The sequence below is a fragment of the Mandrillus leucophaeus genome, unplaced genomic scaffold (genome assembly GCF_000951045.1).
Source record: "Mandrillus leucophaeus isolate KB7577 unplaced genomic scaffold, Mleu.le_1.0 Scaffold229, whole genome shotgun sequence".
In the NCBI taxonomy this organism is placed as follows: Eukaryota; Metazoa; Chordata; class Mammalia; order Primates; family Cercopithecidae; genus Mandrillus; species Mandrillus leucophaeus.
In genome coordinates, this window is record NW_012102354.1 from 1,625,969 (window position 1) to 1,653,486 (window position 27,518).

The 27,518-nt window shown below is 41.2% G+C and overlaps 1 protein-coding gene across 1 annotated transcript in view; it reads right to left on the reverse strand.

Moving 5' to 3' along the window:
* The window catches only part of LHCGR (luteinizing hormone/choriogonadotropin receptor), a 63,566-nt gene that overhangs the window by 19,372 nt on the left and 16,676 nt on the right, over window positions 1-27,518 (reverse strand). The window contains exons 2-8 of the mRNA XM_011981593.1: window positions 26,140-26,211; window positions 24,072-24,146; window positions 20,610-20,684; window positions 18,565-18,639; window positions 18,399-18,476; window positions 7,912-7,980; window positions 2,839-2,913 (exon numbers count right to left, since the gene is read on the reverse strand). Coding sequence (XP_011836983.1) covers window positions 2,839-2,913; window positions 7,912-7,980; window positions 18,399-18,421 — 167 coding nt within the window. The 5' untranslated portion in view covers window positions 18,422-18,476; window positions 18,565-18,639; window positions 20,610-20,684; window positions 24,072-24,146; window positions 26,140-26,211. The remainder of the gene's footprint in view (window positions 1-2,838; window positions 2,914-7,911; window positions 7,981-18,398; window positions 18,477-18,564; window positions 18,640-20,609; window positions 20,685-24,071; window positions 24,147-26,139; window positions 26,212-27,518) is intronic.

Sequence of the window (27,518 nt, forward strand, 5' to 3'; positions counted from 1 at the left end):
AGCATTTGCTTGTCTGTGAAGGATTTTATTTCTCCTTCACTTATGAAGCTTAATTTGGCTGGCTATGAAATTCTGGGTTGAAAATTCTTTTCTTTAAGAATGGTAAATATTGGCCCCCACTCTTTTCTGGCTTGTAGGGTTTCTGCTGAGACATCCGCTGTTAGTCTGATGGGCTTCCCTTTGTTGGTAACCCAACCTTTCTCTCTGGCCGCCCTTAACATTTTTTCCTTCATTTCAACTTTGGTGAATCTGACAATTATGTGTCTTGAGATGGCTCTTTTGGAGGATTATCTTTGTGGTGTTGTCTTTATGTCTCGAATTTGAATGTTGGCCTGCCTTGCTAATTTGGGGAAGTTCTCTTGGATAATATCCAGGAATGTTTTCTAACTTGGTTCCATTCTTCCCATCACTTTCAGGTACACCAATCAAACATAGATATGGTCTTTTAACATAGTCCCATATTTCTTGGAGGCTTTGTTCGTTTGTTTGCAGTCTGTTTTTCTCGAATCTTGTCTTCTTGCTTTATTTCAATAATTTGATCTTCAATGACTGATATCCTTTCTTCCACTTGATCAAAGTGGGTATTGAAGCTTGTGTATGTTTCACGAAGTTCTCGTGCTGTGTTTTTCAGCTCCATCAGGTCATTTATGTTCTTTTCTACACTGGTTATTCTAGTTAGCCATTCGCCAAACCTATTTTCAAGGTTTTTAGCTTTCTTGTGATGGGTTAGATCATGTTCCTTTGGCTTGGAGAAGTTTGTTATTACCCACCTTCTGAAGCCTACTTCTGTCAACTCATCAAACTCATTCTCTGACCAGTTTTGTTCCCTTGTTGATGAGGAGTTGTGATCCTTTGGAGGAGGAGAGACGTTCTGGGTTTTGGAATTTTCAGCCTTTCCGCTCTGGTTTCTCCCCATCTTTGTGGTTGTATCTACCTTTGGTCATTGATGTTGGTGAGCTATGGATGGGATTTTGGTGTGGATGCCCTTTTTGTTGATGTCGATGCTATTCTTTTCTGTTTGTTAGTTTTCCTTCTAACAGTCGGGCCCATCAGCCGTAGGTCTGTTGGAGTTTTCTGGAGGTCCACTCCAGACCCTGTTTGCCTGGGTATCACCAGCAGAGGCTGCAGAACAGCAAATATTCCTGACTGATCCTTCCTCTGGAAGCTTTGTCCCATTGGGGCACCTGCTGGATGCTGGCCAGAGCTCTCCTGTATAAGATGTCTGTCGGCCCCTACTGGGATGTGTCTCCCAGTCAGGCTACATGGGGGTCAGGTACCCACTTGAGGAGGCAGTCTGTCTGTTATCAGAGCTTGAACGCTGTGCTGGGAGAACAACTGCTCTCTCAGAGCTGTCAGGCAGGGACATTTAAGTCTGCAGAAGCTGTGCCTACAGCTGCCCCTTCCCCTAGGTGCTCTGTCCCAGAGAGATGAGGGTTTTATCTATAATTCCCTGACTGTGGCTGCTGTCTTTGTTCAGATATGCCCTGCCCACAGAGGTGGAATCTAGAGAGGCATTCAGCCTGGCTGAGCTGCGGTGGGCTCCACCCAGTTCGAGCTTCCTGGCAGCTTTGTTTACACTGTAAGCATAAAACCACCTACTCAAGCCTCAGCAATGGCGGGCGCCCCTCCCCCCGCCAAGCTCCAGCATCTCAGGTCTGCTGCGCTACCAGCGAGAATTTCAAGCCAATGGATCTTAGTTTGCTGGACTCTGTGAGCATGGGACCCACCAAGCCAGGCACAGGAGGGAATCTCCTGGGCTGCTGGTTGCAAAGACCATAGGAAAAGCACAGTATTTGGGCAGCAGTGTACCATTTCTCCAGGTACAGTCTTTCACAGCTTCCCTTGGCTAGGAAAGGGAAATCCCTGGACCCCTTGTGCTTCCTGGGTGAGGCAATGCCCCGCCCTGCTTCAGCTGGCTTTCTGTGGGCTGCACCCACTGTCCAGCCAGTCCCAGTGAGATGAACCAGGTACCACAGTTGGAAATGCAGAAATCACCCATCTTCTGCATCAATCTTGCTGGGGGCTGCAGACCAGAGCTGTTCCTATTCGGCCATCTTGGAAGCAATTTCCCATGTATCCTTTAAACCCTTTTTAACTGAGAGAGCCTGGTCCTAATCCTTGCACCCTCAGAGAATCTGACAGCACCTCAGCCCTGTCCAGCCAAGTGCCAGGGGCAAGCCAGATCTCTGGTCTTAGATTCCCATGAATGGATTCCAGGTGGGTAGCCAGCCTCTTTGCCAGCACATGAGGCCACCACCCCCCATATTTGGTGTTATGGGTTGAATTTTGTCCCCTGTTCAAATTCGTATCTTGACGTTCTCAGTACCTTAGACCTTATTTGGAGATAGGGTCTTTACAGAGGTAGTGAAGTTAAAATGAGGTTATTATGGTGGGCTCTAATCCATGACTGCTATTCTTATTAAAAGGGGCAATTTGGGGATATACACATACACACACACATACATGCACACACATACACAATACCATGTGAAGATTGGAGTTATGCTGCCACAACCAGAAAGAACTAGCACAAGCTAGGAGAGGCCTGGAATAGACGCTTCCTTCACAGCCCTCAGAGGGAACCAATCCCTGCTGACACCTTGATTTTGGACATCTGTCTTCCAGAACCATAAGACAGAATTTCTTTTGTCTAAGCCTGTCAGTTTGGGGTACTTTATTATGGCAGCTGTGATACACTTGGTCTTTCCAACAGCAGCCTTTTCAGGTGTAGAGGCTGATGTCTCACATATCGGCTTGGGGATGATGTGGAGGGATCACCCTAAGCAGCCCTGTTGGGGTACAATGGGCAGGGAGGGGAGGCAGCACCACTCTACTCACAAGATTTTCGGCCCCGTGGCCCCACGGAAGGCTCCATTGTGCATCTTCTCCAGATGTATGTTTTCCTTTAGCTCCCTGTGGGGAAGGACATTTTCCTTAGTGGAGTTTGTACCTCATGTGTAAGCATTCATAGCTGTGTGTACACATATTTAGACCAACCTATGTGCATGGTGGTAGGGTTAGAAGGGGAAAAAGGGGGAAGTGGAGGGAGAGTGGGAAAAAGACGTGCTAGTCCTTAATGAAATAATGAAATTGCTGGCATGTGTGTTTGGCCGCTCCTTTTTTCTTCCACTACCTCCTCACTTGGTAGAACTCTGTCCTGTAACTTAAAGTACTCACCCGCTCCTGTCTTGGAGTTATGAAAGTTTACCACCAGACAGCTGGGTAAGGTTGAAAATGCTGCTCCAAGAGGCCAAGGCTTGAAGGGCTGAAGTGCAACCTACTCTTTGTTAGCCTCTCGGCCATTGTGACCTTGGAGGTCTCAGAGTGTGCTAATAGTTATATATTGAAGTTTGCAAATACTTGAAAAAGTAGGGTCCGTTCAGAGTTATCCCTTTTGTAGTGTAATTTGTATTCTTTTTCTTTCAGATATGCATTTCTCAGTGGATGAGAAAGAGGACTTACAGCCTCTGTAGAAAATTGCCCCATGGAGCTGTGCAGTGTAAATGATCATGGCCAGATGTGTGTGTGTGTCATGGAAAAAGTATTGAGGGCCACTACTCTCAAGGCCGTGGAAGAAGCCAAAAGCTGTTATGGAAGTAGCTCCCTGAGGGCTCTGCTGCCTTGAGTTCAAAGTGATTCCGGCTAAACTCCTTAGGAACAGCACAATCTGGTCCTCCTAGGCAGCCTCCTTTCTGGGCCCTGACACTGGTATCTCTAAGCACAGGCCCTTCTCTGAGTAGTCGAGGGAACTAGAAGAGGAATCTCTGGGCGCAAGCCTGCCAGCCTTCTTTTGAGCACTTCCTCTCTATAAGAGAATGGTTGTGATTCACAGAGCATCTGGAAAACCCTGGATGGTGGGCACAGCGTGCATCTGTCGTTGGTGTGATGATTTCAAGCATGGGAACATGATTCTCTTACCACCATTACAGTGTACACAGCAAAACAAACATACTAACATCCATTCCCCACCCTCCTTGCTGTTTAAGAACTGCAAAAGCCCCTGCATTTCACTCTCTGGGTGGCTGTTTTCCACATTTCTACTACGAATTTTCTTTGGAAACCCTCAGCCCTTTCATCAGAATCTACCTGTCAATCTCACATTGTCTCATCCCCTGGGTGTATTTTCACTTTCAAAGAGATGAGATTGTCAGAGTCAATTGCTGTTTAAAATCTAAATCAAAAGAAATTTTTCTTCCTAAACCTCCATGACTCTTCTTCCTGATATGTTTTGTTTTAATTATATTCAGTTATAGTTATACATCATTGAAACTGGGCTCTGTGAGCAAATTATTCTTGTGTTAGCCCAGTCAGATTAATTGTTCAAATTTCATGACAGAGCATTTCACATGTTTTACTAAAACCCAGATCTTTCTGTATACTGGTAACTCTGTATTACGCAACTTGGTCAAAAAATAAATTAATTTCCCACATTGTCCTGGGGATCACTTTTGAGAATTCTCCCAATGACGTGACCTTGCAGGTGTGAGAAGCACAGGCAGGATGACCTTTTGAAGCACAGTGGAAGAAACCACAAGTTCCACCAAAGCTTTCCCAGCTGGGGTGCTCTGGGAACAGTAAGGACTGACTCCCAGACCCCTCAGGTGCCTCAGGGCCACCTTCTGGGGCTGCTCCTGTCTTTCCTGTGTCCTGTGCTGCCTTAGTAAGTCAGGTGTTTGCGAACTTCTCAGGACTTCAGTATCATTGTGTTCTGAACAACTCTGGACAGGCCTATTTATGAGAAAGGCTGAATGTATTGTTTGAGAATTTTGCTTGACAATTTTGAAAACTGCTTCTCCCCTGCTACTTAAACTCTTTAATGTGTGACCTTGCCCTTAGAAGAGAATTCGGACTCCTTTCCCATGGCTGCTCAATCCTGCTCCATCTCCTTCATCTCCAGTCTCCCCCTTGCTAAAGACCCTCCGGCCATACGGGCCTCCTCTCAATTCTTGGGACTTACCAACTTAGTTCCTTTTCCAACTCAGGACCTTTGCACATCTGCTCCCTCTTTCTGTAATGTGCTTCCCTCACTGTTGCCACAGTGGAATCCTTGTCATCCTTCAGGCTCAGCCTAAATATCACGTCCTCAGTGAGGCCATCCTGGGTACCTTGTCTAAGTTGGTCACCCCTCATACTCTCTCAGATCTCAGTAACAGGTTATGTCCTTCTTAGTATATATTACCCTTGTAATAATTTTATCTATTATTTGCTTTTTTTGTCTGTCTCTTTTGATAGATCAGAAACTTCAAAAGGGCAGGGACTGTGTCCTCTCTACCATCGCAGACTCAGTACCTAACACAGTGCTTAGTATATCAGTGGTGCTTAATAAATGTTTGTTGAATGAAATTAAGTTTGTTCTTGGCAAACTGACTCATGTCCTTGGTTTCCTCTTTCTTACAACAGTGAGATGCAGGGCACACAGAATGTTGACTAATTGGACTTTTCATAGTTCATACCCATTTTGGTATCTCTGTAACAGTTGAAATGCTGCTGACCACCTGAAATCTTCCCTCCTAAATTTCTATTTTTCCTGACCTCACACAGACATACTGTGTTGGTTTTCCTCCCATCTGTTTTATTTTGCTCTTGCTTCTCATGCTCATCTTGTTTCCCTTTAATTTAATATTCACTTCTTTTGTTTTTCCCCCTGTTCAGGTAACCTCAGCCACACAGGATTTCAGCCATCCCCTCTATTCAGATGACCCTGGCATTTGTGTCTCTAGCCCTGCCCTACCCCTTCCAGCCTTCCATCCTTCCTGCTAACAGATGAGCCTTCTTTAAGCACTCATCTCGTACTTCCAACTCAGAACTTTCAATGGCTTCTCGTTTTCTGGAGAAGAGAGTCTAAACTCTTTACTATGGCATCTGAGGCCCTTCCTGTTTTGTCCCTAACTTGTATCTAGAAAGCACTGTTTGCTGGTCTCTGAATACATGCTATACTTCCTCTTCTGGACCATTCTTCTTGCTGTCCTCTGCTTGGAAGGTGTTTTTCCTCTATTTTTGCCTAAGTTATGCCCAGCTCAAAGCCCACCTTTCCCAGATACTTTTTATACTTTCCTTTCCTCCTGCCTTGAAGTCCCAGAGAACTTTACCTCTCTCTGGGGAGGCTTCATACTTTGCTTCTGTTTTAGTTAGTACTTAATGTGTAGTTTATACAACATTTGGAGATGCTTCTTCCTATGCTGTAAGCTCCTGTAGGGCGACACTAGGACTTAATCATCTTCATTTCCCCTCAAAATATGACATGTTTCTTCAAACACAGCTGATGCTTCATAAACATTTGTTGAGTGAATAATGGAATGAGGCATCTGAGAGAACTGTGCCAGGAGATGATATAAATGCCTCTGATTTAAGTTTGGCAGAAATCGATTCAATTGGCCTGAGTGAACCCTTCATTAACTTAAGGATGCTTGTTGATGAACCTTTCATTAAGTCATCAAGTCAAAAAGAACATGAGGGCAAATTCACCCCATGATAGGAGAACAACTTTAAAAATTCTACCATTTCTTGAACACTTAGTATGTGCTACTATGCTGTGCTAAGCACACAAAAATATAATCTTGTTTAATTGTTTACTTATAATTAATTATATTGTATAGTACATAATAAATAAGCACCTACTATATGCCAGGCACTGTGTTAAGTATTGAGGATATGAAACAGATCTTTTCATTTCGGTGGGGTATCTTCAAAAAAAGCCTATTAGTGGATCTACTTTATGAATGAGGATACTGTGGCTTAGATAGGTTAAGTAACTTGCTCAAGGTCATACCAGCTGTTAAATAGTGGGACTGGAGTTTGAGTCTTACTCATTGTCTCTTAAGTCTATTCTGTTAGCCACCAAACTATATAGCATGTATCAGTATAATAGAGGCTTTGGTTAGATACCTATCATTAAAAATAAATAGCATATTGTACAGAATTTTGCTACCCAACTTTAGACTGTGCTACCCAACTTCAGACTGACAGCATCAGCATCTCCTGAAGCTTGTTAAAATTGCAAATTCTCAGGCTCTACCTAGATCCACTGAATCCAAGTTTCTGGGGGTAGGGCCCAGGAATCTGTATTTTAAAAATCTGCAGGTTCTTCTTAGGTGTGTAAAAATTTGAGAAGCATTAGTCTAGATTACCGCTTACACAACTTATTTATTTTAAAGGCCTTTTTGTTTATTTTCCTTAAGTTTGGCTTTAATTGAACTTTTCATGTGCTCTCAGTGTTTTATTATGAACAAATTGTAGGGTGACTGTCACCTCACCCTGTACTTGCTGTGGTTCAAATGTCCACAGCCCCACAAACTTTGTGAACATGCCACTCTTTTAGAAGAGGATCCATAGAAGGAAAGAGAGGTCAAGAACAATGAGGAAAACAGTAGCGATGCTCTTCTTGAGTTAAAGGCTGTTAACATGAAGAACTGGGTAGGGTGTGGTGAAAACACAAGGCTCCCTACCTTGTGGAAAATGAGCTTCCTCCCGCACTAGCAGTACAGAGATGGGACTCCCTGAGTGGGTCTGTTGTGGCTGATTAGACTGGTAAATGGTAGTGTTATCTGATTTCTCTGCAGTGGGGCCAAGGGAAGAATTTCTTTCTGAAATTCTGCTTCCTCTAACACACCATCAACCTGAGTGAGGGGGCTAGAGAGGGAGGCACTGAGGTGGAGGAGGCATAAAGTAGGGTGTTGAATATTTCAGTAAACTGTCAACTTCAATGTATCCAGGCTGCATCTGCCTTTGAAATCAGGGTGCTGTGGGGTTTCTAGCCAGCCAGTTGCCTAGTAACATGCATGAAACACTGAGGGCTAGCCACTTGAAAGTTTATTTTTGCCCTGAGTTAGTTGCTGAAGATTGAATGTGATCTTGTAGCCAGAGTAATATTTCATTTTTATTCGTGAGCTGGGGAAATGAGCAAATACTTACAGTGAAATCAGTGTCGTCCCATTGAACGCATGACTTTGTACTTCTTCAAATCCATTTCCATATAGTTTGCTGAAGGAGGGAGGAGAGGGTTTAGGAATGGGAAGAAACTGAAAGAAACAGTTTGGAAACACATTTTTTCCTCCTGTAACATGTATTACTAAGATTATTACAGGCATTCATAATATCTAGTTCTCTATCGTCACCGCCACCATCAATTTATTAAGTGGCTATTAAGTGCTAGATACTTCATCAGCCACTCTATGTATATTTTATGATTTAATCCTCATCATCATTTCCATTATACTGACAAGAAACCTAAGCCTCAGTGTGGTTATGTAGCTTGCTTAATGTCAAAAGGAAAACAGTGGCATAGCTGGGATCCGAGGCCAGAGCTGTTTAACACTTAAGCCTTTCCTCTGGTTTTGCAGGCCTGTGTGGGCATATGGGTTTTCTGGGTGTTGAAAGCTGAGGGCAGAGGAAGCCTCCAGCACTGAGCCAGCTTTTTTTTTCTTGGGTGAGTGTGTGGTTTTGCTGATGTCAAATTTGGCTTCACAACCAAGAAGATTTCACTGTCTGTAAACAGTTCTTTAAGACCATTAGTGGGTAGTGAATCAATTTACTTGGGCATAACCAGCATTTAAAAAACTACATAGAAAAAATAAAAAGTATTAGAGCATTTTGCAAGTAATTAGGGTATTAATTTTTATGAAATTTTATGCCACCATTTTTTATAGTATATATCTATAAATACACATACATACATACATACATATATACTTCTACCCGGAATAAGACATAAGAGGATCCTTAGAACACAGATACAGGGAAATGTTTGAGCCAAAAAGGAGTCTAGAGGGAATCAAGCAGCACATCGTCATTTTGCAAAGAAGGAAATAGACTCAGTGAGGGAAAGTAACTTGTCTAAAGCCCACAACTGGCATAAATGGCACTAGGATATGCTTTGTCTGGGGCTACTTCCAGCACATCAGTTTTGCTGATTCTTTTTACATTTCCTCTGCTGATATCCTCATGGCCTACCCATCCTCTTCCTGCAGGATTGTATTTCATGTCATGTTCTCAGTGGGGCCTTTACTAGCTGCCCTATTTAAAACACCGATTTCCTATCCCCCTACTTTCCCTATCCTCCTTCCCTGATTTGCTTTGCCTGCATTGCTTTATCATCATCTGACCCATGATTATATTTTACGTTTTTACTGTTTACCTCCCCCAGAGAAACATATCCTCCTGTATCTAGAACAGTGCCTGGCACCTGGGAGTATTACAGTAAATATGCATTAAATGAATGGGATGACCAAATGGGAGTATGTAAGATGAATTTCTTACCGTAAATCATGGCCAAACAAGTTTGAAAGCTACTGACTTAGATGGAAATATTTGTATAAGTTCTTTGTGAATGATGATGTAAAACCCACCTGAGAAAGGGCTGTGGTGTGACGTACTGTTAAGCTCCTTATATCTGCCAAGACCCTAACTTCCCTTTGCAGGGTTGCTGGAAGCTGGCCAGGGACAGGCTGTGGGGTGTGACTTGAGAAATGATTCAGAAATGTGCTTCACTTATTCCTGCTCCAGGTAGCTGTTGTCTTCAAGGCCTCTCTAGTCTTTGTTAAATAAAATGAGCATGGAACTTCACTTTACGGGGGGTGTGAGTGTGTGTGTAACATCAATAGCATGTATGTACTCTGTGTGTATGTATGTGTGGTCTCCTCCCATCAACCCACAACACAGCTGAGACAAACCAACATATAAATAAAGGTGTGACTCATTTTGTAGTATAATATGTAAACTCTGAAATTCAGAAAATATAACTAGAGGTTACAAAATAGTTCTTAAGTCTTCTCATTAGATTCAGTTCAAAGAGGGCAGGGGAGCATATTTAATTCATTTCTTAAAGCCCTGGGGCCTCACAGAATGCCTGGTACCTAGCTCAGTCAATAGCCTGGGTAAAGCAGCGGCTTTGCCCTTCCCTGGGAGGGGGAGGCTTCCATGGCTTCCCAGGCTCTCATATGCTTTCTTCTGAGCTTCTTCAGAGTTTACGGCTACACATACTAGCTCTCCCATATTGGATTACTGGATGCCACTTTCAATAGTTTTCATTCCCTTCTATATTGTAGAATCTGAGGCACGTTTCTGAACCATTTCTCAAGTCACACCCCACAGCCTGTCCCTGGCCAGCTTCCAGCAACCCTGCAAAGAGAAGCTATGGTCTTGGCAGATTCAAGCAACTTAACTTTACATCACACCACAGGCCTTTCTCAAAGAACTTATATTTCCATCTAAGTCAGTAGCCTTCAAACTTGTTTGGTTATGATTTATGATAAGAAATTCATCTTACATACTCCCATTTGGTCATCCCATTCATTTAATGCATATTTACTGTAATACTCTCAGGTGCCAGGCACTGTTCTAGATACAGGAGGATATGTTTCTCTGGAGGAGGTAAACAGGAAAACGTAAAATATAATCATGGGTCAGATGACGATAAAGCAATGGAGGCAGAGCCAATCAGCTTCACATATTAGCTCTCCCATATTGGATTACTGGATGCCACTTTCAGTAGCTTTCTTCCCCTTCTATATTGTGGAATCTGAGAACATAGGGACAGGGTTGATGCTTGTTGTCTTGCATAATTATATACAACCTTGTTGCCTCCTTAGAAGCTCAGTTTCACCGGAATTCTTTTTTATTTTACACTTAGGATATTATTCTTTGGCAGTCTCCTGCCATTTTAGGGGCTGCATTCCTTTATAGCAGTCTCTTTTAGATAAAGGAATCACACCCTTTTTTCTGAACTTCCTTAAGTTTGATGTCTTAGACGCTTGCCCAGTATTTGTCAAAACTTTCTCCTCCATCCACTGAATTAGAATCACCGGGAGTTGCTTGTCAAAAATGCAGACTCAGACCTACTAAATGAGAAACTAATAGTGGCATCCAAAAAATATGCACTTTTATAACAGGCCCTCCCAGTGAGCCGTCATATGCCAGTTTGAGAACCCTTGCCCTAGGGTATATCATAGGATGATACTGTTCTTATCACTTCCATGGGGCAAATCAGATGGTCGTTGGCTTAGAATTGTATCCAGAGTCTAGTTCCTGAATTGCTTTCTCTACCTTCTAAGTGGTGGCACTACATGTGTAGTAGATGAAGAAAAAATAGCCCTTGCTTTGTTTTCACCAAAGCTGCTAATAGTTGTCTAGATGCCCATGAGCCCATTACTCGTCACAGCTGCATGCTGCCCTGATCCTTGTTTTGATACATGTTAGGATTTTATGCCTTTCTATTAGACTCACAATGTCATTGCTGTAACTGTACCCTTGTGGTTAAGTCTGCAGGCACTGAACCCAACTGCTTGAATCCCAGGTCTGCTGCTTACAATCTGAATTACTTTGGGCAAGTTACTTACCGTCTCTGTACCTTGATTTCCTAATCTGAAAATGTAATAATAGTATCAACCTCATAAAGCTATTGTAAGGACTGAAAATGTAAATATGTGTTTAACATTTCTAAGTAGGTTCTGGAATACAATAAATGCTTAATGTGTTGGTCCTATTATTATTATAATATTTTGCAGTAGCCTCCAGTCTTCTGACCAGAACAGAGGGAAAGGATCTCCCTTTCCATGCTCTGGACAGGATTTCTGTCAAATACAGGCATCTTGTTTAATTGAACTATCATCCTTCTCCACTGAGGTAGGGGGTCTTTCTCTTCCTGGGCAGAGCAAGTCAGGTCAGTGGCCTGGACTTCCCCAAATGTACTCACATGCTGAAGGCTCTCAGATACCTTTGGTCTGTACTAGCATCATGGACTTTTTTGGCTTTAGACATTTTCCATGTCTTTTTTTTTTTTTTTCTGAATAGCCTCAGTCCTGCTTGTCTCAACTTTCTAAACAATGTGGCCCACTGTTCCAGTTGCTCTTGTCTCTTTTCTTACCAGTCACACACAATAGAATGTGCTGCCTTGTTTTGATTAAAAGAGAAGCTTCCTTACTCTGGAGAAATTACAAATGTGAGTGGGAGACCTCATGCTGTCAGGCTTGCACAATGCTTTTAATGCCCTTAAAAAAACATCTGGAGAGTCACTTCAGATAACTTTTTTATAAAACATCATGGTGTCAGAATTAAATGAGGAAGGCTTCCTTTGCTTTACTTTGACGATTTTGTTACAGGCACAAAAATGAAGATTTTCACCTCCCCCAACTTCTCCTCTATTACAATAGCTGTACCTAACTTTAAAGCATTGTCTAGGTTCTCTACTCAAATGTCAGTAATTGTGAATCAGACAGAATGGCATCTTTTTGTTCAAAATAAGATTTGGGCTTTAGATATTAATCACAGATGATACTCTAATTCTGAATGCTGCTTTATGATGAACCCCAAGTATACCTGGGACTCTAAAAGCATTTCTGGGGTTCTAATGTTAACAGTATTAGAAATTATTCTATAGTTTCGTTTTGGATCACCTGGTTTCTGGATGATTTTGAAGAAGAAAACTTAATTTATGTTTACAGATACTCAGGGTCTCAAAAAAGTGGCCCCATTGCTAAAAGGCAAAGCATGCTGTTTTAGAAGATATCTTTTAGAAAATATGGTGGTATATTTGTAAGTACATTTTTTTTTTTCAAATGACTATACAAACAGCATTCTAAAGAAAGGAAATCCTAAATTCACCACTTTCTTCCCTGTGTGGAACTTTGCTGAAGTCCTTTTATAGCTGAATAATTCCTCATGTATGAAGACACTTCTCTAGTGGATGTGCTGGCAGTGGTTAGATGGGTACCTGTGACCTGGTTACTATGTGCTGCTGTAACCCTAGTTATGCATCAGGGTCCCCCCACTTCTGGGGCCTCACAGTCTCTATAGCAAGGGATCCCTGTCCCTGGATTGCTGTGCCTCTTGCCTCTCAGCAGCACTGAGTTTTCATGTTTCCTTCTATCTCAGCCATGTTCATGTCAACTTATATGTCTTTACTATATGTAATAATAAAAAGGGTGACAGGCATCAGAAAGAATGATAGCAGTAAAGGATTCCAATATCTTGAATAAATTTTTTGAAAAATTCACATTCTATAGTGATTCTCAAAAAGAGACAGACTAAGAGAGAACAGGGAAAAGGGGGAAAAAAGTAAGCATCTTCTTTACAGAAAGGTGTTGGCTAATTCATGTAGAAGAATGATAGCATGTAAAAAACTACCATTTTGTTTAACTCCCCTTGTAACAACCGTGTAATCAATGGAGGCTGAAACCATTGGATGAAAAGTTGTTGGCCAACTGAATAGTCACACAAACTCACAGTGTACCACCATAGTTTACTTGTTAATGACAGAGGAAAATGTGCTCTTACAATAGAGATCTGGCAGTCACTGCCTTAAGCGAGCAGCCAAGTAGTGTGACAGTGTGACATCCTGGTTTGATGTAGTGCGAGAGGCACAGCACCCCCTTTGCAGTGTTCCTGTAGAAATATTTGACCTGAATCTAGTCATGGCAATATAGTCAGCTGAATCCAGACAACTGTCTTGGGCTCCTCAAAGGATCCTATGTCATACAGAACAGAGGAAGGAAGCTGGACAGTTTGGGATATGGGGGAAGATGTGGGAGGTGAGGTTGGGCGTACAAAGGGAAGTAACAGCAAAAATGCAATGCATAAACTTTGATTGGATTCTTAGTTCTAAGAAAATCTATAAAAGACATTTTCATTTGAATATGGACTGTAGGTTAGATAATATTATTCATGTTTATTTTCTTAGGTGTGATGGCGTTGTAGTTATGTAGAATGTCCATGTTTTAGAGAGATACATGCTCAAGTATTTAGGGATGAAATGCCATGATGTGTATAAACTTCTTTTGGATGGCTTGGCAAAAGGGCAGTGTGTGGTATATACTCACATACACAGAGATGGAGTGGGTGCAGCAAGCTGCTAATAGTTGATGAATCTACATAAGGTGTATGGGGTGTTCATCATACTGTTCTTTCCATCTGTCAATGAAAAGACAAATGGAAAGTGCCTCAATTTGTCAGTTAAAAATTTCAAAAAAAAAAAAAAAAACATTTAAAAGGAGATGATGAGATGTGATGTTTTTAAGATGGTCTAAAACAACTGGCCTGCTCCAGGTTGCTAAGTATGAGCTTTTAACTGTGATTAATTGTAATTGTGATGATTGTGTAGTTGACGCAAAGTGATTTGATTCACGGGAGGCAGTAATCCCTTTGAATAGACAGAGACAGAGGTATGTCAAAGTGGGATGACCTGACTAAGGCTGCTTGGCTGGTTAGACACAGAGCCAGGACTGAAGCCCAGCCTCCCTGTTTCAACACAGTAGAGAGACCGAGCAATCTCTCTACTGTGGCTTGTCATGGGTACAGCCTGGAATTGTCATGCCTTTCCAGACATCACTTCTCTGTAGGGTCTTAGAAAATTAATTGCCGTGACCTTTCCATTTCTTTGTGGAGTTGAGATGTGAATCAAGATTGTCTCTTTTTTTTGAGACTGGTATGACCAATCACCTAGAATATTTTAAAGGTAGTGCAGCTAAATTCTGCTTATTTGGGAAGGAGCGACATTTCAAGGTGGCCTCTTGAGGAGATTTAATAAACAACCAAAGTGGCTATAAAGGGACATAAGAGCATAATGCATAGTTTTAGCATTAGCCCCACTGAGTTTCTCCAGCATCAAGTGAAGTGTTTTGTTTTCATTAAATGAGCTCACAGTTGGTAAAGATTTGGGTCGGGGGAGGGCAAGACAGGTTCTACAAAAGGCAAAATCTCAAATACCACTAATAATGAAAAGAGAAGGCTTGCTTTCATTATTTTCTAATTGGAGAGTTGAACTTTATAACTGAGAAAATAAGGCTTTCCTCTTTAAGTGCAATACTCTTTTTCCAGCAGGGTGCTCCACATGATCCTTTGCTTACAGAGGGGCCCATTCAGCGAGAACAAGTGCCAGGCAGAAGACTCATCACTCCCCTTCCAGATGAAGGGCCAAGAATGAGAAGGGGGATGGAACCACAATGTCCCACAGGCTCTCTGGGAGAGACAGAGCCTCAATCTTTATTAACTTCGGAGTGGGGGAAATTACACCCTACTGGCATGAACTCTTTTTCTTAAAATCATGAGCAACATAAGTTAATGTCCCTGTCATAAAGAAAACCATGAAGCTCTCTGTGCACATACTGAAGTATGATGTGTGAGAAGGAATCTTTGGTTACTCCTTGAGTCTGGTGGGGTGTCCCAGTCTTGTGAGCTCATAGTTACCTATGGGTTATCCCAACATTGATTTTCTTCTTCACCCTCCTCCATGTCTTCTGCCCTTTCATTCCTACTTCACTCCACTCCCATCATTGTACATTTACCTGGGAGGAGTACCTGTTGGTCTCTGATTATTTTTAGATTTAGATCAAAATCGAAGGGAGTTGTGGATATTTGCAATCTTTGAATAAAGTCTACTCTATTGAGCAGATTATTTTGTTACTTTTTCCAGAGTTACCTCCAAGCCTGCCTCCTTGTTCTGGCACTTAAGGGTCTCTGCAATTCAATGTCCTCTCCATCTCAGCCAGTTATCTAAACTCACTTTCTGTTGCTTAAATAGCATGTTTACTCCCAAGTAGTAGCTTCACCCTGTTCTTCTCCTGCCATGCTTTTGCTCCTACTATCTCTTCATTTGGATTCCTTACTCTACCTTTCTCTGTATGTGGTACCACGTAAATGTTAAGAACAGGATTCTGGAGCCAGACTGCCTGGGACCACATCTTGGCCTGAGATAGAGATACTTAACCTCTTGGTGCCTTGGTCTCCTCGTCTAAAAGTAGGGTTGATAGTTCCTACCTCATAAGGTTCTATGAGACTTAAAAAGTACTTAAAAACAGTACAGGTATTTAATAAGGGCTACATAAATATTAGATGCTATTATCACACTTACCCATATAAATGTTACTGATTCCATAGGTCTCATTCAAGTCTATCAGCTCCACTATAAAGCCTCTTCTGACTTCCCCAGCCCAAGAGGACTTCTCTAAGATCTTATTTCTAGGTACCACACACTCTGATAGTGAATATCTACTATCTTGTATTATCCTTTTATTATTTTATGTCTTTCCCCTCATTGAGATTATGAACTTCTTGAGGACATGAATCTAATCCTATGTATTTTGTATTCTTGATATAGACATGGGGAGACCCCCAAATCCTAAGGCATGTGATATCACCTCATTTGGAGTTTATTTGGTGAATACCTTGTTTTTGGTGGGGGACATGATGAATGAGTAGTTCCAGATCCAGTGGTGAGTTGAAAACACTTTATAAGCAGCAGGTAGAGCTGTGGTGTATGAGGGAAGTGGCAGGAGTGGAGAGACTGTTGAGAAATATTTCTAGGATCAATAGAGTCTCCTTCCCAGTGTTCAAGAGTTGCAAGTAAAGAGTATGGGTTATTTTTGAAATTATTTGTGGTTGCTGCTCTGTATTCTTTTGATTGCAGTAATCTGAGATGAAGCTACATAGTCACAGCTTTGTAACATGACAACTATACATGTAAAATTACACCTACACAAAGTAAAAGTACTATACAAAGGCAGTGTACCAAGGATACCAATTTTTAGAATCCAGTGATATAAAAGAGAGTCCTCTGAGATGGTCTCTTCTTTTGCTTCACATCTATCTCTTCATTTCAGAGTCATTCCAGTCCATGTTCTCTCTTTTTTCTTTAAGGGTGAGCTCCTTTATTGCCTCATCACAATTTTGCCATGGGCTGTAACCAAAGCAGAAAGAGTGAGAGGGATATGGATTTTAGGAGCAGAATTAAATAAGGGTCGTTGGGCTTTAGGTATAAAGAAATGAGGCCGGGTATGGTGGCTCACGCCTGTATTCCCAGCACCTTGGGATGCCAACGTGGGCAGATCATGAGGTTAAGAGATCGAGACCATCCTGACCAACGTGGTGAAACTCTATCTCTACTGAAAACACAAAAATTAGCCAGGTGTGGTGGCATATGCCTGTAGTCCCAGCTACTCAGGAAGCTGAGGCAGGAGGATCACTTGAACCCGGGAGGTGGAGGTTGCAGTGAGCTGAGATTGCACCACTGCACTCCAGCCCGGTGACAGAACGAGATTCAGTCTCAAAAATAAAGTAAAATAAAATAAAATAAAGTAAAATAAAATAAAATAAAATAAAATAAAATAAAATAAAATATGGTGCCCAGGATGCTGCTTCTGAATGGTAGGGCAGTGGAAGGCTCCCATGTGAAGATGTATGGCAGGGATTCCAGAGGGAAGGAAGTCTGGCAAGTGTCCTGTGAAGAACATGGGTTGAGTTACCTTAGTGTAGTGCTCCTCAAACTTTAATATACATGTGAATCACTTGGGATCTTGTAAAAAGCATATTCTGAGTTAGTAGGTCTGTGGTGAGCCATTTCTAACTAGAGGATACAGTTTAGATCTATGTTTCCACAAAATCTTATTGCAAATTATAATCCCCAATGTTGGAGGTGGGGCCTGGTGGGAGGTGACTGGATCATGGGGGTGGTTTCTCATGAATGGTTTAGCACCATCCCCCTAGTGCTGTTCTTGTGATAGAGTGCTCATGAGATCTGGTTGTTTAAAAGTGCGTGACACCTCCCTGCTCTCTCTCTTCTTACTGCTCCTGGCCATGTGAGGTGCTGGCTCACCCTTCACCTTCCATCAGGATTGTAAGTTTCCTGAGACCTCCCCAGAAGCTGAGCAGATGCCAGAATCATGCTTCCTGCAAAGCCTGCAGAATTGTGAGCCAATGAAAAGCTCTTTTCTTTATAAATTATCCAGTCTCAGGTAGTTCTTTATAGCAATGTGAGAACGGACTAATATACCAGTTCTCAGAAGATGCTGAAGATGATGGTTCATACTTTGAATAGTGAGGCCTTAGGAAACACCATGAAAGGATAGCCTGGTAACCTGAAGAGTAACTGTCAAATAAAAACACATTATTGTTAAGTATTAAGGGATAGAGAGAATGGGTATAGATAGTGTTGCTTCAGAAGCAAAGTGGGAGGGACCCAAGAGGAAGGCGAAAATGAGAGACAGAGCAAGGTCCATTGATAAACTACTTTTCCTACTTGGAGAATATCCTTCCAAACTCTTCCCTGTTGAAATCTTGAAATTTCTGTGCTATTTTTTAGCCAGGAAAGCCACACCTCTCTAGACTGTGTCTTCCCAGCCTTAGAGCATTCTTCATTAATGCAGTGAACAATTTCATAAGTTTGAGACTCAGTCACTAAAAATCCTTGGGGCCTAGGTTACCTTTAAACTGAATTGGTTGGTTGCTTGTCATGTGAACATATGACCCAGCTGTGATCTTACACAACTCCTTTCACCCTTAGCATTTTAGGTCAAGAAGAATGTCACCAGTGAGTGAGGAATGTGGTAAAACATGAGAAAAAGCTCACCCAACCTAGTAGTGAGAATAGCAGGAGGCTGTACGGCAGAACATGAATCTGGGAGTTTACTCACAGTGTTACAGATTCATTATTCATCCCTTGAAAAGCATTTCCTGGTATGGTGGTTATGTGTAAGTTATCACAAATTTCCCTTGAGAAAAGAAATAAGAAATATTTACTTTCCAAATTTTAGCGGCAAATAGGAAACTGTTATGCATAGCAATCAGCCTGGTACTTACAGAATGAAATTTAATTCAGAGGACAAGATCTTCGTAACATCTGGAAACTTTCTGATGCCCGTGTTACAGATGCTCCTGTGATTAGGGACAGGGTAGTGGTGTGGGCAGAGAGTGGGTAAAAGTGATTGTTAGTAAGACATAAAGATAAAAAGGGAGTACAAAAACATTTTGCAAATACGACTTTCACATTAAATTTAAAAATACTGAGTTTGGTGTTATCAGGACTACTTTTAGCTGAGAAAGATTGTTGGAATTCAGAAGTCCCTGATGCTACAGGAGAAGATGCTCTAATGACTCCTATTTAGAGATTTGGGGACTGGGGCCAAATTTAAAGGTCTTTTTTATTTATATTTCTAGCCTGTCTTTTCTTATTAAATCAATCACATTTTCCTACTGTATTGTGTTCCATTTTCTTTTAGTAATTAGTTTATTACATGCTCTTGATAGTTCTAGAAAGCATCCTTAAATTTTGGAGCAGATTTTAATTCAAATACTTCAAGGAGATTAATCTTTTATGATAAATCCATATTGCTCATTATTAAAAATCTTCCCTTATTTAGCTACCTTGCAATTCAGGAAGTTCTTCTTTGCATCTCATTGAAATCACTAAAATTCATTTTGGTGTTTGGAGCTATTCAAGACTCTTCTTTTCCTCCCACCTTTTATTTAACCTCCAAAGAGGAGAGAGGCTTAAGTGATAGGTAAAATTGAAGAATATTTTATTACAAGAATGGGGCTCCTTCAGAGTCTGGGCATCTGGATTTCCACCGAGTTGTGGATTCACCGGTCTTGGACTCTGGACAACTAATGTGAACTGCCTGTCACCCTGGTGACAGTGAAATAAAGCCAGGTTTCTCTTCTGGCTCTCTCTGGTTGTCCTCCTTATCCAAAAGCCCAGGTCACACTGGATCTCTGCTCTGTCTATAGCTGGGGATAGCAGTGTGGGATTAGACTACAATGTGTACTTGAGTTGGGTGAATATCACAGTTTTGGATGAAAATACTATTTAATAAATACAATTATTCTTAGATAATAAGGGCTGCAGTGGTCAAATTTGGTTCTGGGATTTCCTTATGTTCTTTCAAAGTAGTTGATGCTACCGTATGCTTATATGCCCTATAGACACCCTGTAGGTCTGGAAAAGCAGAACACCTGAGTTTGGAATTGTTCAGTGTTAGAGTTAACAAAGGAGCTATGCCAGTTCCAGTAGCAGCTCTTGTAGAAGGCCCCAGGGCAAGGCTGATGACGTGAAATACCAGAGAGATGTCCCTTCTCTCTGTTTTCCTTTTTTTGGGCAGTGATGGGAGGTGGACTTTACATTCTCTGAGGAGTTTATGAAATTTAAAGAAGAAAGAGAGGATGTCTGTTTTAGGGAGGCTTACATTTTTCTTTATGTATAGGGATGACTTGATATGTGAGAAAATCCATAGTGATAAATTCATAGATTTCAGAAATTTTGGTATTGCTGGCAAGGCAATGATTGTGGAAGGCTACAGTGGTACTCATTTTCTAATGCTAACTGACAGAGTTAATGGGAAGTGGAAAATAATGATTTACTTTGTATGGCATAGTGTCTACTTTAAGGCAATACTTAAAAAGTTTTCATTTAATGAACAAATGAAAAAACATGAGATGCAGGAGATCAGTAATTCTCAAACAGTGATGAGAGTCAAATCAGAATTGCCACTCTCACTTTCACCTATTCTCTATTCACCTCAGAGATTCTGATTTACTCTCTTTAAAGTGTTATGACCTCCATCTCCCATACCCACTGTCAACCTTGAAAATCACTGCAAAGGGGTGATGTTCTTCCCAGGTGTTTAGGACAGATAAAATGTTGGGAACCACTTTTATGTATACAAAAGCACCCAGCATGGTGGCTGACAAGAAATGCCAGTTAAATTTAAATCAGAAGGCTGAAGAGGAACATGCAAATAGTGCCATGTATATGGTTAAACAAAATCTTTCCAACCTTTTCCTTGTTTTGATTTTCATCAGATGCCCATCTTCCCCTTCCCAGTTGCTTAAAAAGGAAAATTTCTCACAAGTATTGTAATCGGGGAAGATTTATAAATGCTCCGGGCTCAATGTATCTCAGATTTTTGGTGTTCTGGATCAGTCTGTAAAGAGAGGGGGAAAAAATAGAGCAGCATTTAATAGATATGTATTGTTTGGAATGGGTGAGATTGTGGTCACCAGAAGTTGCTGGCTGAAAATGGCATCAGCTAAAGCCAGTGACCTTCATATGCTTGGGAGGACCCCTAGCGACTCTAGGGATGGAAATGGCTTGGTGAGAGCCAGTCACTATTTCCAGGAAGCACTGCTCTCAAGCTTCTAAAGAGGCCGGTATGAGGATCAGAGCAGGGAGTCTGTCTCTGCACCCTCCCCCGCTCCCCCACCACAGACAGCACTGACACCCAGGGCTCCTGGCCAAGTAGATTCTGCCCCACTGTGGACCCCGCACACTGAGGGTGATGAGAGATTCCTCTCTCAGGAGACATGAGCAAATTACCTACTCTCCCTTGTAAGCAAACTGGTCCTCTTCATATTGGCTGGCAATCACATGAGCAGTTATACTGAGGGGCACCAGTCTGTGGAATGGCACAGGGCAAAGGCCAGAGGCTTGAATTTGGGGGATTTTATATTCATCCTGAAGATAATTTGCTGTGTGTTGATGCCCAGCCTCCTAACTTCCCTGAGCTAGTGTCTCTTCTGTAAAATTGGTATAATAGTATTATATAGTCTTCCTGCCTCACAGGTTAGTAGGTTTTAAGTAATAGAATAGGTAGAGGTAACAAGAGGCAGGGCTTTGCAAAGTATAAAGGTACAGCCATACACCACTGTGGTGTTATTGCCCTCCCCGCCCAACTCCCCCATTCCCCTAATTACTGTGACCCTATAGAAAGTAGTCACCATTGCTAAGTCCTGTCTACTTTGTATTCAATAAAAGGCTAGTAAATGCCTTTGGCTTCCTTAATGCAGGTGACAGCCACCTGAGGAAATAATAATTACCTTGTTCTATAGAGAAAATGTAGTGTATTGATTAGGAGCATGGGGTCTGGAGTCAACTTGGTTTTTCATTCTGATTTTACTGATCATATGACCTTAGATATATCACTTAAAGTTCTCTGTGCCTTGGTTTCCTCATAGTGTTGTTTTTGAGGAATAAATATATGTGTCTGGTTCACAGTAAGGCCTCAACCAGTGTTAACAATAGTTATAATAGTTGCTGAAATTAGGAAGTTGAATGATTTGTCTTTAGTTACACAGCTGAGAATTAGCAGAACTTGGACGTGACCCAATTTTTCTGACTATCAGTTTAGTGTTTGTTCCACCACACTACAGTTACCCATCACTTGTGCCTATTTCCATCTTCTCAGCCCTTTTGATTCTCCAGATGTGAGTGATATTTTGTTGTATTTATTTCTATAACAACTGAGTCAAGCAATCATAGGCCATATACGGCCTTATGTGGGTGGGATGGAAGGGACTTTTATCTTTAAGATCTTTTGGGCTGGGTGTGGTGACATGCATCTGTAGTCCCCGCTACTTGGGAAGGAGGTGGGAGGATCACTTGAGCCCAGGAATTTGAGGTCAATCTGGGCAACAGAGTGAGACCCCGTAACTAAAATAAATAAATAAATAAATAAATAAAATAAATTTAATAAAAGAATTTTGGGGCCTGACCTTAGCCCAGTCATTCATTCAACAAACATTTATTGGGCACCTACATGTGGCAAGCATTGTTCTACATGCTAGGAATACAGCTGTGAGCGAAGCAGAAAGAGCCTTCATGGAGCTAGCGTGCTAGTCTTAGGGCCTTCTTTGGGAATCCATAAACTTTCCCTGAGAGTGCTTTATATTTCTTTCTGTTGATGAATGCGGCTTTGCATCATGGGAAGCTTTATTTATCATTAGCTGCCCTGGTGGTTCTCAATATAAGCTGTGTTTTAGCATTACCTGGGAAGTCTGTTAAAACTGCAGCTTTCCAGGTCTGAGACAGGACTGTCATTCTGCAATTGTAATGAGCCCCACGTGTGATTCTGCTTCTCAGCTAAGTCCAGACTATGTCTTTTGCACTTACTCGTTATTTTGGATTTCTCCGTAACTGGTGAGTAGTCTTACTTCCCTGGCTACACTGTCATCTTGTGGTGGACATTTATATTTTATCTCCTCTGTATTCCAATAGCATTTAGCCCTGTATTGGACACACGGTAGTTGCTCATGTACTTACCTATTAATTATTCTCTTTAGGTAATTATTCATTGGATCATTTATAGGGGGACCTTGTGGTATAATGGAAAATGCAGGAGCTTTGAAGAAAGACAGTCTGGGATTGAATCCCAGTCCTGCCATGGTCTAAAGCAAGCTTGTTGAACTCACAGCCTGCGTACCACATGTGGCCCAGGATGACTTTGAATGTGATCCAGAAGTTTGTAAACTTTCTTAAAACATTATGAGTTTTTAAAAAACTCATCAGCTATTGTTAGTGTAAGTGTATTTTATGTGTGGCCCAAAACAATTATTCTTCCACTGTGGCCCAGGGAAGCCAAAAGATTAGATACCCCTGGTCTAAAGTGTCACATTGGTCAAGTTTCTGTGCCTTTCCAAGTCTCCATTCCTTCCTCTGGACAAAAGGGATAATTACCCCGACTCTGCATGGTAGCTGTCAGGATTAAATGACACAACATAGAACAAATGCCAAGCACAAGAGTTCAAAAAATGTTTGATGCTAATACTTTTCCCCTTCCCTTACTTTTGAAACTCCAAAGTAGGTGAAGTTTGAGTGCTCTTCTGGAAGCTCAGGTTTGGACCACACAAAGCAGCAGTAGGGGGCCTGGTTTAGAAGTCACATGAATTGATTTCTAATTCCAGCTCTGGCGCTAACTTGCTGTGTGATGTCAGGCAAGTAAGCTAACCTCTTTAGGCCACAGATTCATCACTTGAAAACTGAATTGAACCAGCCTTTTCCCATCCTTTTTGTGATATTTTGGGCAAATGATACTTTGGCAAGTGTTCTGTTTCTAAGAGTTAATTCCAAAACATCACAATAACAACAACAAAACCCAACAAACTCAACACACACATGTCTATTAGAGAGCTTTTACATTGTAGGTATTCAAGAAACATTTACTGAATGAGTGAATGTGCCAAAAACCAATTTATGATCTCCAAGCTCTTTTCCACATTTTCCCACTATCCCAAGTACTCCATACCCTCCATAGGCAAGAGCTACTTGGCAGGACTTCACAATGTCAATTTTAATTTCTATCTTTGTGTTGTGATGTTTCAGAATTTATACAGCTCCCAGGGAGAAGCAGTTGTCACCATAGCAACCTACAGGCCACTGCCATGAGAAAAATTATTGCCTGCCCAGACCTAGTAATTGCTGTAGTCTTTTCCTCTTGGATTCCTAGCAGTGGATGCTTGAATACAAATACCAAGTGGGCTCCAGCCAGCGAGGGTAATAGTGTACAGCAGTAAACTGTCTATTAGCTGATGCTTACATTTCAGACAAATTGAGGAGGTTGTCAAAGGCATTAGCTTCTATCCTTTCCAGGGAATCAATCTGAGAGATTTCACTAGGGAAGAGAGAGGGGGGAAAAAAGAGAAAGAAGCATGAAAGAAATGACTGTGTCTGCATGATAATGAGATGTGTGTGTGACCCAACAACTGGGGACTCCACTGTGTCCCCCTAAAAAGAACAAGGATGTGCAAGTTGTCCCCAAATCATACAGTGCTAACACTGTATGATTTAGAAGCACTGATGGGCACCTACAACCCAGGTGCAGTTAAAATGCAAGTTTTAGTAACCCCTGTTTATGTGACAGGTTTTTCTCTTATTTATCTCTGGCTCAGAGTCACAGGTTGTTAGAACTGCATAGGCCCGTTGAGAAAATCTAGTCAGGTTCCCTTGTTTTACAGTTCTGGAAATTAGGGCCCTGAGAGGAGAGTCAAATAGTATTTATATTAAGGTTCAAGACTAGGATATGGATCTCTGGGTCCCAATTCTGTCACTCGAGTGAGGCTTTAATATGGGTTGAATTGTTTCGTAACTCTTAACCCTTGGTTTCCCAAAATCTCGTGCTGAAGCTATTGCAAGGTGGTCAACTCCTGCAAATGGTATCCATCCTGAATTATAATTATCTACTTCCTTGACTGTTTTTCTCACTTGTGAGCAAATTGAGGACAAGGAGTATATTCTATTCACTTCTGAATCCCTGGTGGCTTTATGTTGCTTGGCACAAAGTTAAGAGTACAAATGAATAAGTGAATGGAGTAATGAATAATTGAATTTTTTGAAAACAACACAAAAATAAAGGAACCAGTTTTGTCATATATGATTCGCAAGCATGCAGGTAACGTCAGTGTTACCCTAAAATCCCAACATAAGCTACCATTTCCTGCCAGCTGAAAAAAAATGTCTGAAATTCACAAACTGTACATTTGCTTATTTCTAAGGTTAAGGCTCACTGAAGACTTCAGACTGATGAGAGCATTAGCCCACAGAAAAGCAGAGCCTAAGGTAGCTAATGTCTTTTCTGAACAACGCAGGAATGGATTGTTCTTGGGCTGATTCATCTTATTCCCACCTATTGGTTTGCTTATTTAACTGTAGCTGCTTTTCTCAGTAGGAGGTCTTAATGCATTAAAGGTTATCAAAACTCAACATTCCAACTTGAGAGCAGAAGAGCGTGGGTTAGGCTCAAGTAAACTGACAAGTCTGCAGTGAATTTCCTATAATATGCAGTAGTTCTTGAGGCATTATTTTAAATATTCTAATTGCTTACTAATACCCTAAAGGGCAATAGAGGTTCCCAAAGGAGCTAAGATCGATGCTGTAGCATCTTCTTTAGAGAGGCAAATCTGCTTCCAAAGTCCAGTGGCTTGTTAAGATTAGAGATGCACTGTGGGAACTCAATGGCCATGAAGTCCTTTGACTCAAGCTAATACTAAGAAAGATGATGGAATACTGGGCCCTTGAGAACATTCTCTCTCCAAGTATGGGAACTTTGGTCCTGGAAGCTGAAACCCAGGGACAAATGATCGAAGTTATGTCTGACAAACATGAGATCATACTGCATTATCCGAGTACTTTACACTTTTGATAAATACCTTTCATCAATATAGTTATAAATACTGTGTTTTTGTTATATACTTATATTTTAGATATAAAGATTATCTTCTGATGCACAATAAACTTCCAACACATTTTTTTTTCCTATGTGGGTGTTATCTAAAAATGTGACACAAGGGAATAGCTGCTGCAGCAGAAGGAGAATTTTTATGATTGGAATCTATCTTTTTTTCTCCTTAAAAGATAGATCATCACTTACAAAATGCATTCAGTTCTTTGAAGCAAGGTTGATTATCTGGATTTTAATGACTCTTAAAAATCATACCTTTTCTTCAAAGGTCTCTGGTTATTATTTGTATTACAAAGATAAAAATATGCGAGTATCCTAAACACAATTTCTTTCCTAGAAAAATTATCCCCTTTCAAATGTGTTTTCTCTTAGAAAAAATTCATTATTCCAATTACGAATGTCTTTTGATATGCAGTAACTTACTTACATTTTTACGACCTCATTAAGTCCTCTGAAAGCTTGAGATGGGATCACTTTGACAGGGAGGTAGGCAAGTGATCTAGAAAAGAAAAAAGGAAATCCAAGAGTTTAAGACTTATGATAGGTTGCCTTTTAAGTTCATGAATAAAGTGTGTATGTATATGTGTATGAGAGACAGAGACTTCAGAGTTACCGAGAACTGGATTCAGGCTGAGGATTCTGACTTAAATCAATGAAGAGATGTGCCATGACTATTCTTGGTTTTTATCAAAGAGTGTCTAATTTTGTGGTTAAGATCATGAATGTTGAGATCAGACACACCTGGGCTCAAATCTTCGCTGTCCCACTACCTGGCTATATGATTCTAAGCATGTTATTTAAGCCCTCCAGCTCAGTTTCTTTGTCTGTAAAATTGCACTAATAATTCCTGCTTCACAGGGTCATTGTGATGATTAATCTGGATAATCCATGTAAAGAACAGGGCTTGGCACCAAATATATAGTTAAACAGTTGTAGAGTGATCCTATAGACTTGGTTGGGAAAATGGACAACAACTATGTTGAGCAGAGTGGAGAAATGAATGATGAAAATACAATTGGAAATTATGCAGGCAGGAGAACAGGAGATTCATTAAGAACATACTCCCATCTTGATCTCTACTATCTTTCCCAGGTAGCCTATTTCAATGTTATCCCAAACAGACAACTTTGATCCTATGGTTAACCCACATGGGCATCTCATGTCATTTGGGGGGGAATATCTATGAGATCATTTCCTTCAGGCATTCACTTATACCCACAGGAACAATATAAATATTATTGAAATTGAAATAAAAGCTATGCTGTACTTAAGATTTGAGAAAAGAGTGACACTCAGAAATGCAAAACCAGTATAGGATGATGTGTGAATGCTAAAGGAACTGGAGGTTAAGATAACTCAGGAGAAAACAACTGCAAGGCAGGGATGAACATGCAGCCAACATTTATTGAGCATCTACAATGGTTTAATGTTTTGGCCCAAGGACTGGCAGAGAGGAAGGGAGTGGGCAAGGATATTTCAGGTGGGAAGTGAGTATGTGAGTATCAGGAATATGAGAACAAAGGTGAGAGATGCTGTCTTGTTTTTAACATGTCTATGCAGCAGAGACTGCTTTAAGCTGCTAAGAAAGAACACCTCCATGATGGGCAGATGAAAGTCAGATTTCTTACAGTCCCAGAAGGGACTTGCTACAGTTCTAAGCTGCGGTGTGAGTTATACACACCCATTTGTGACCTTATTTTACTCACTCCAACAATGGTGTGAGGTGAGGATTTCCTTTACATAGCAGAAGAAATTGGGTCACAAAGAGATTAAGTAACCTGAACAAGGTTACAACCAGGCAGAATG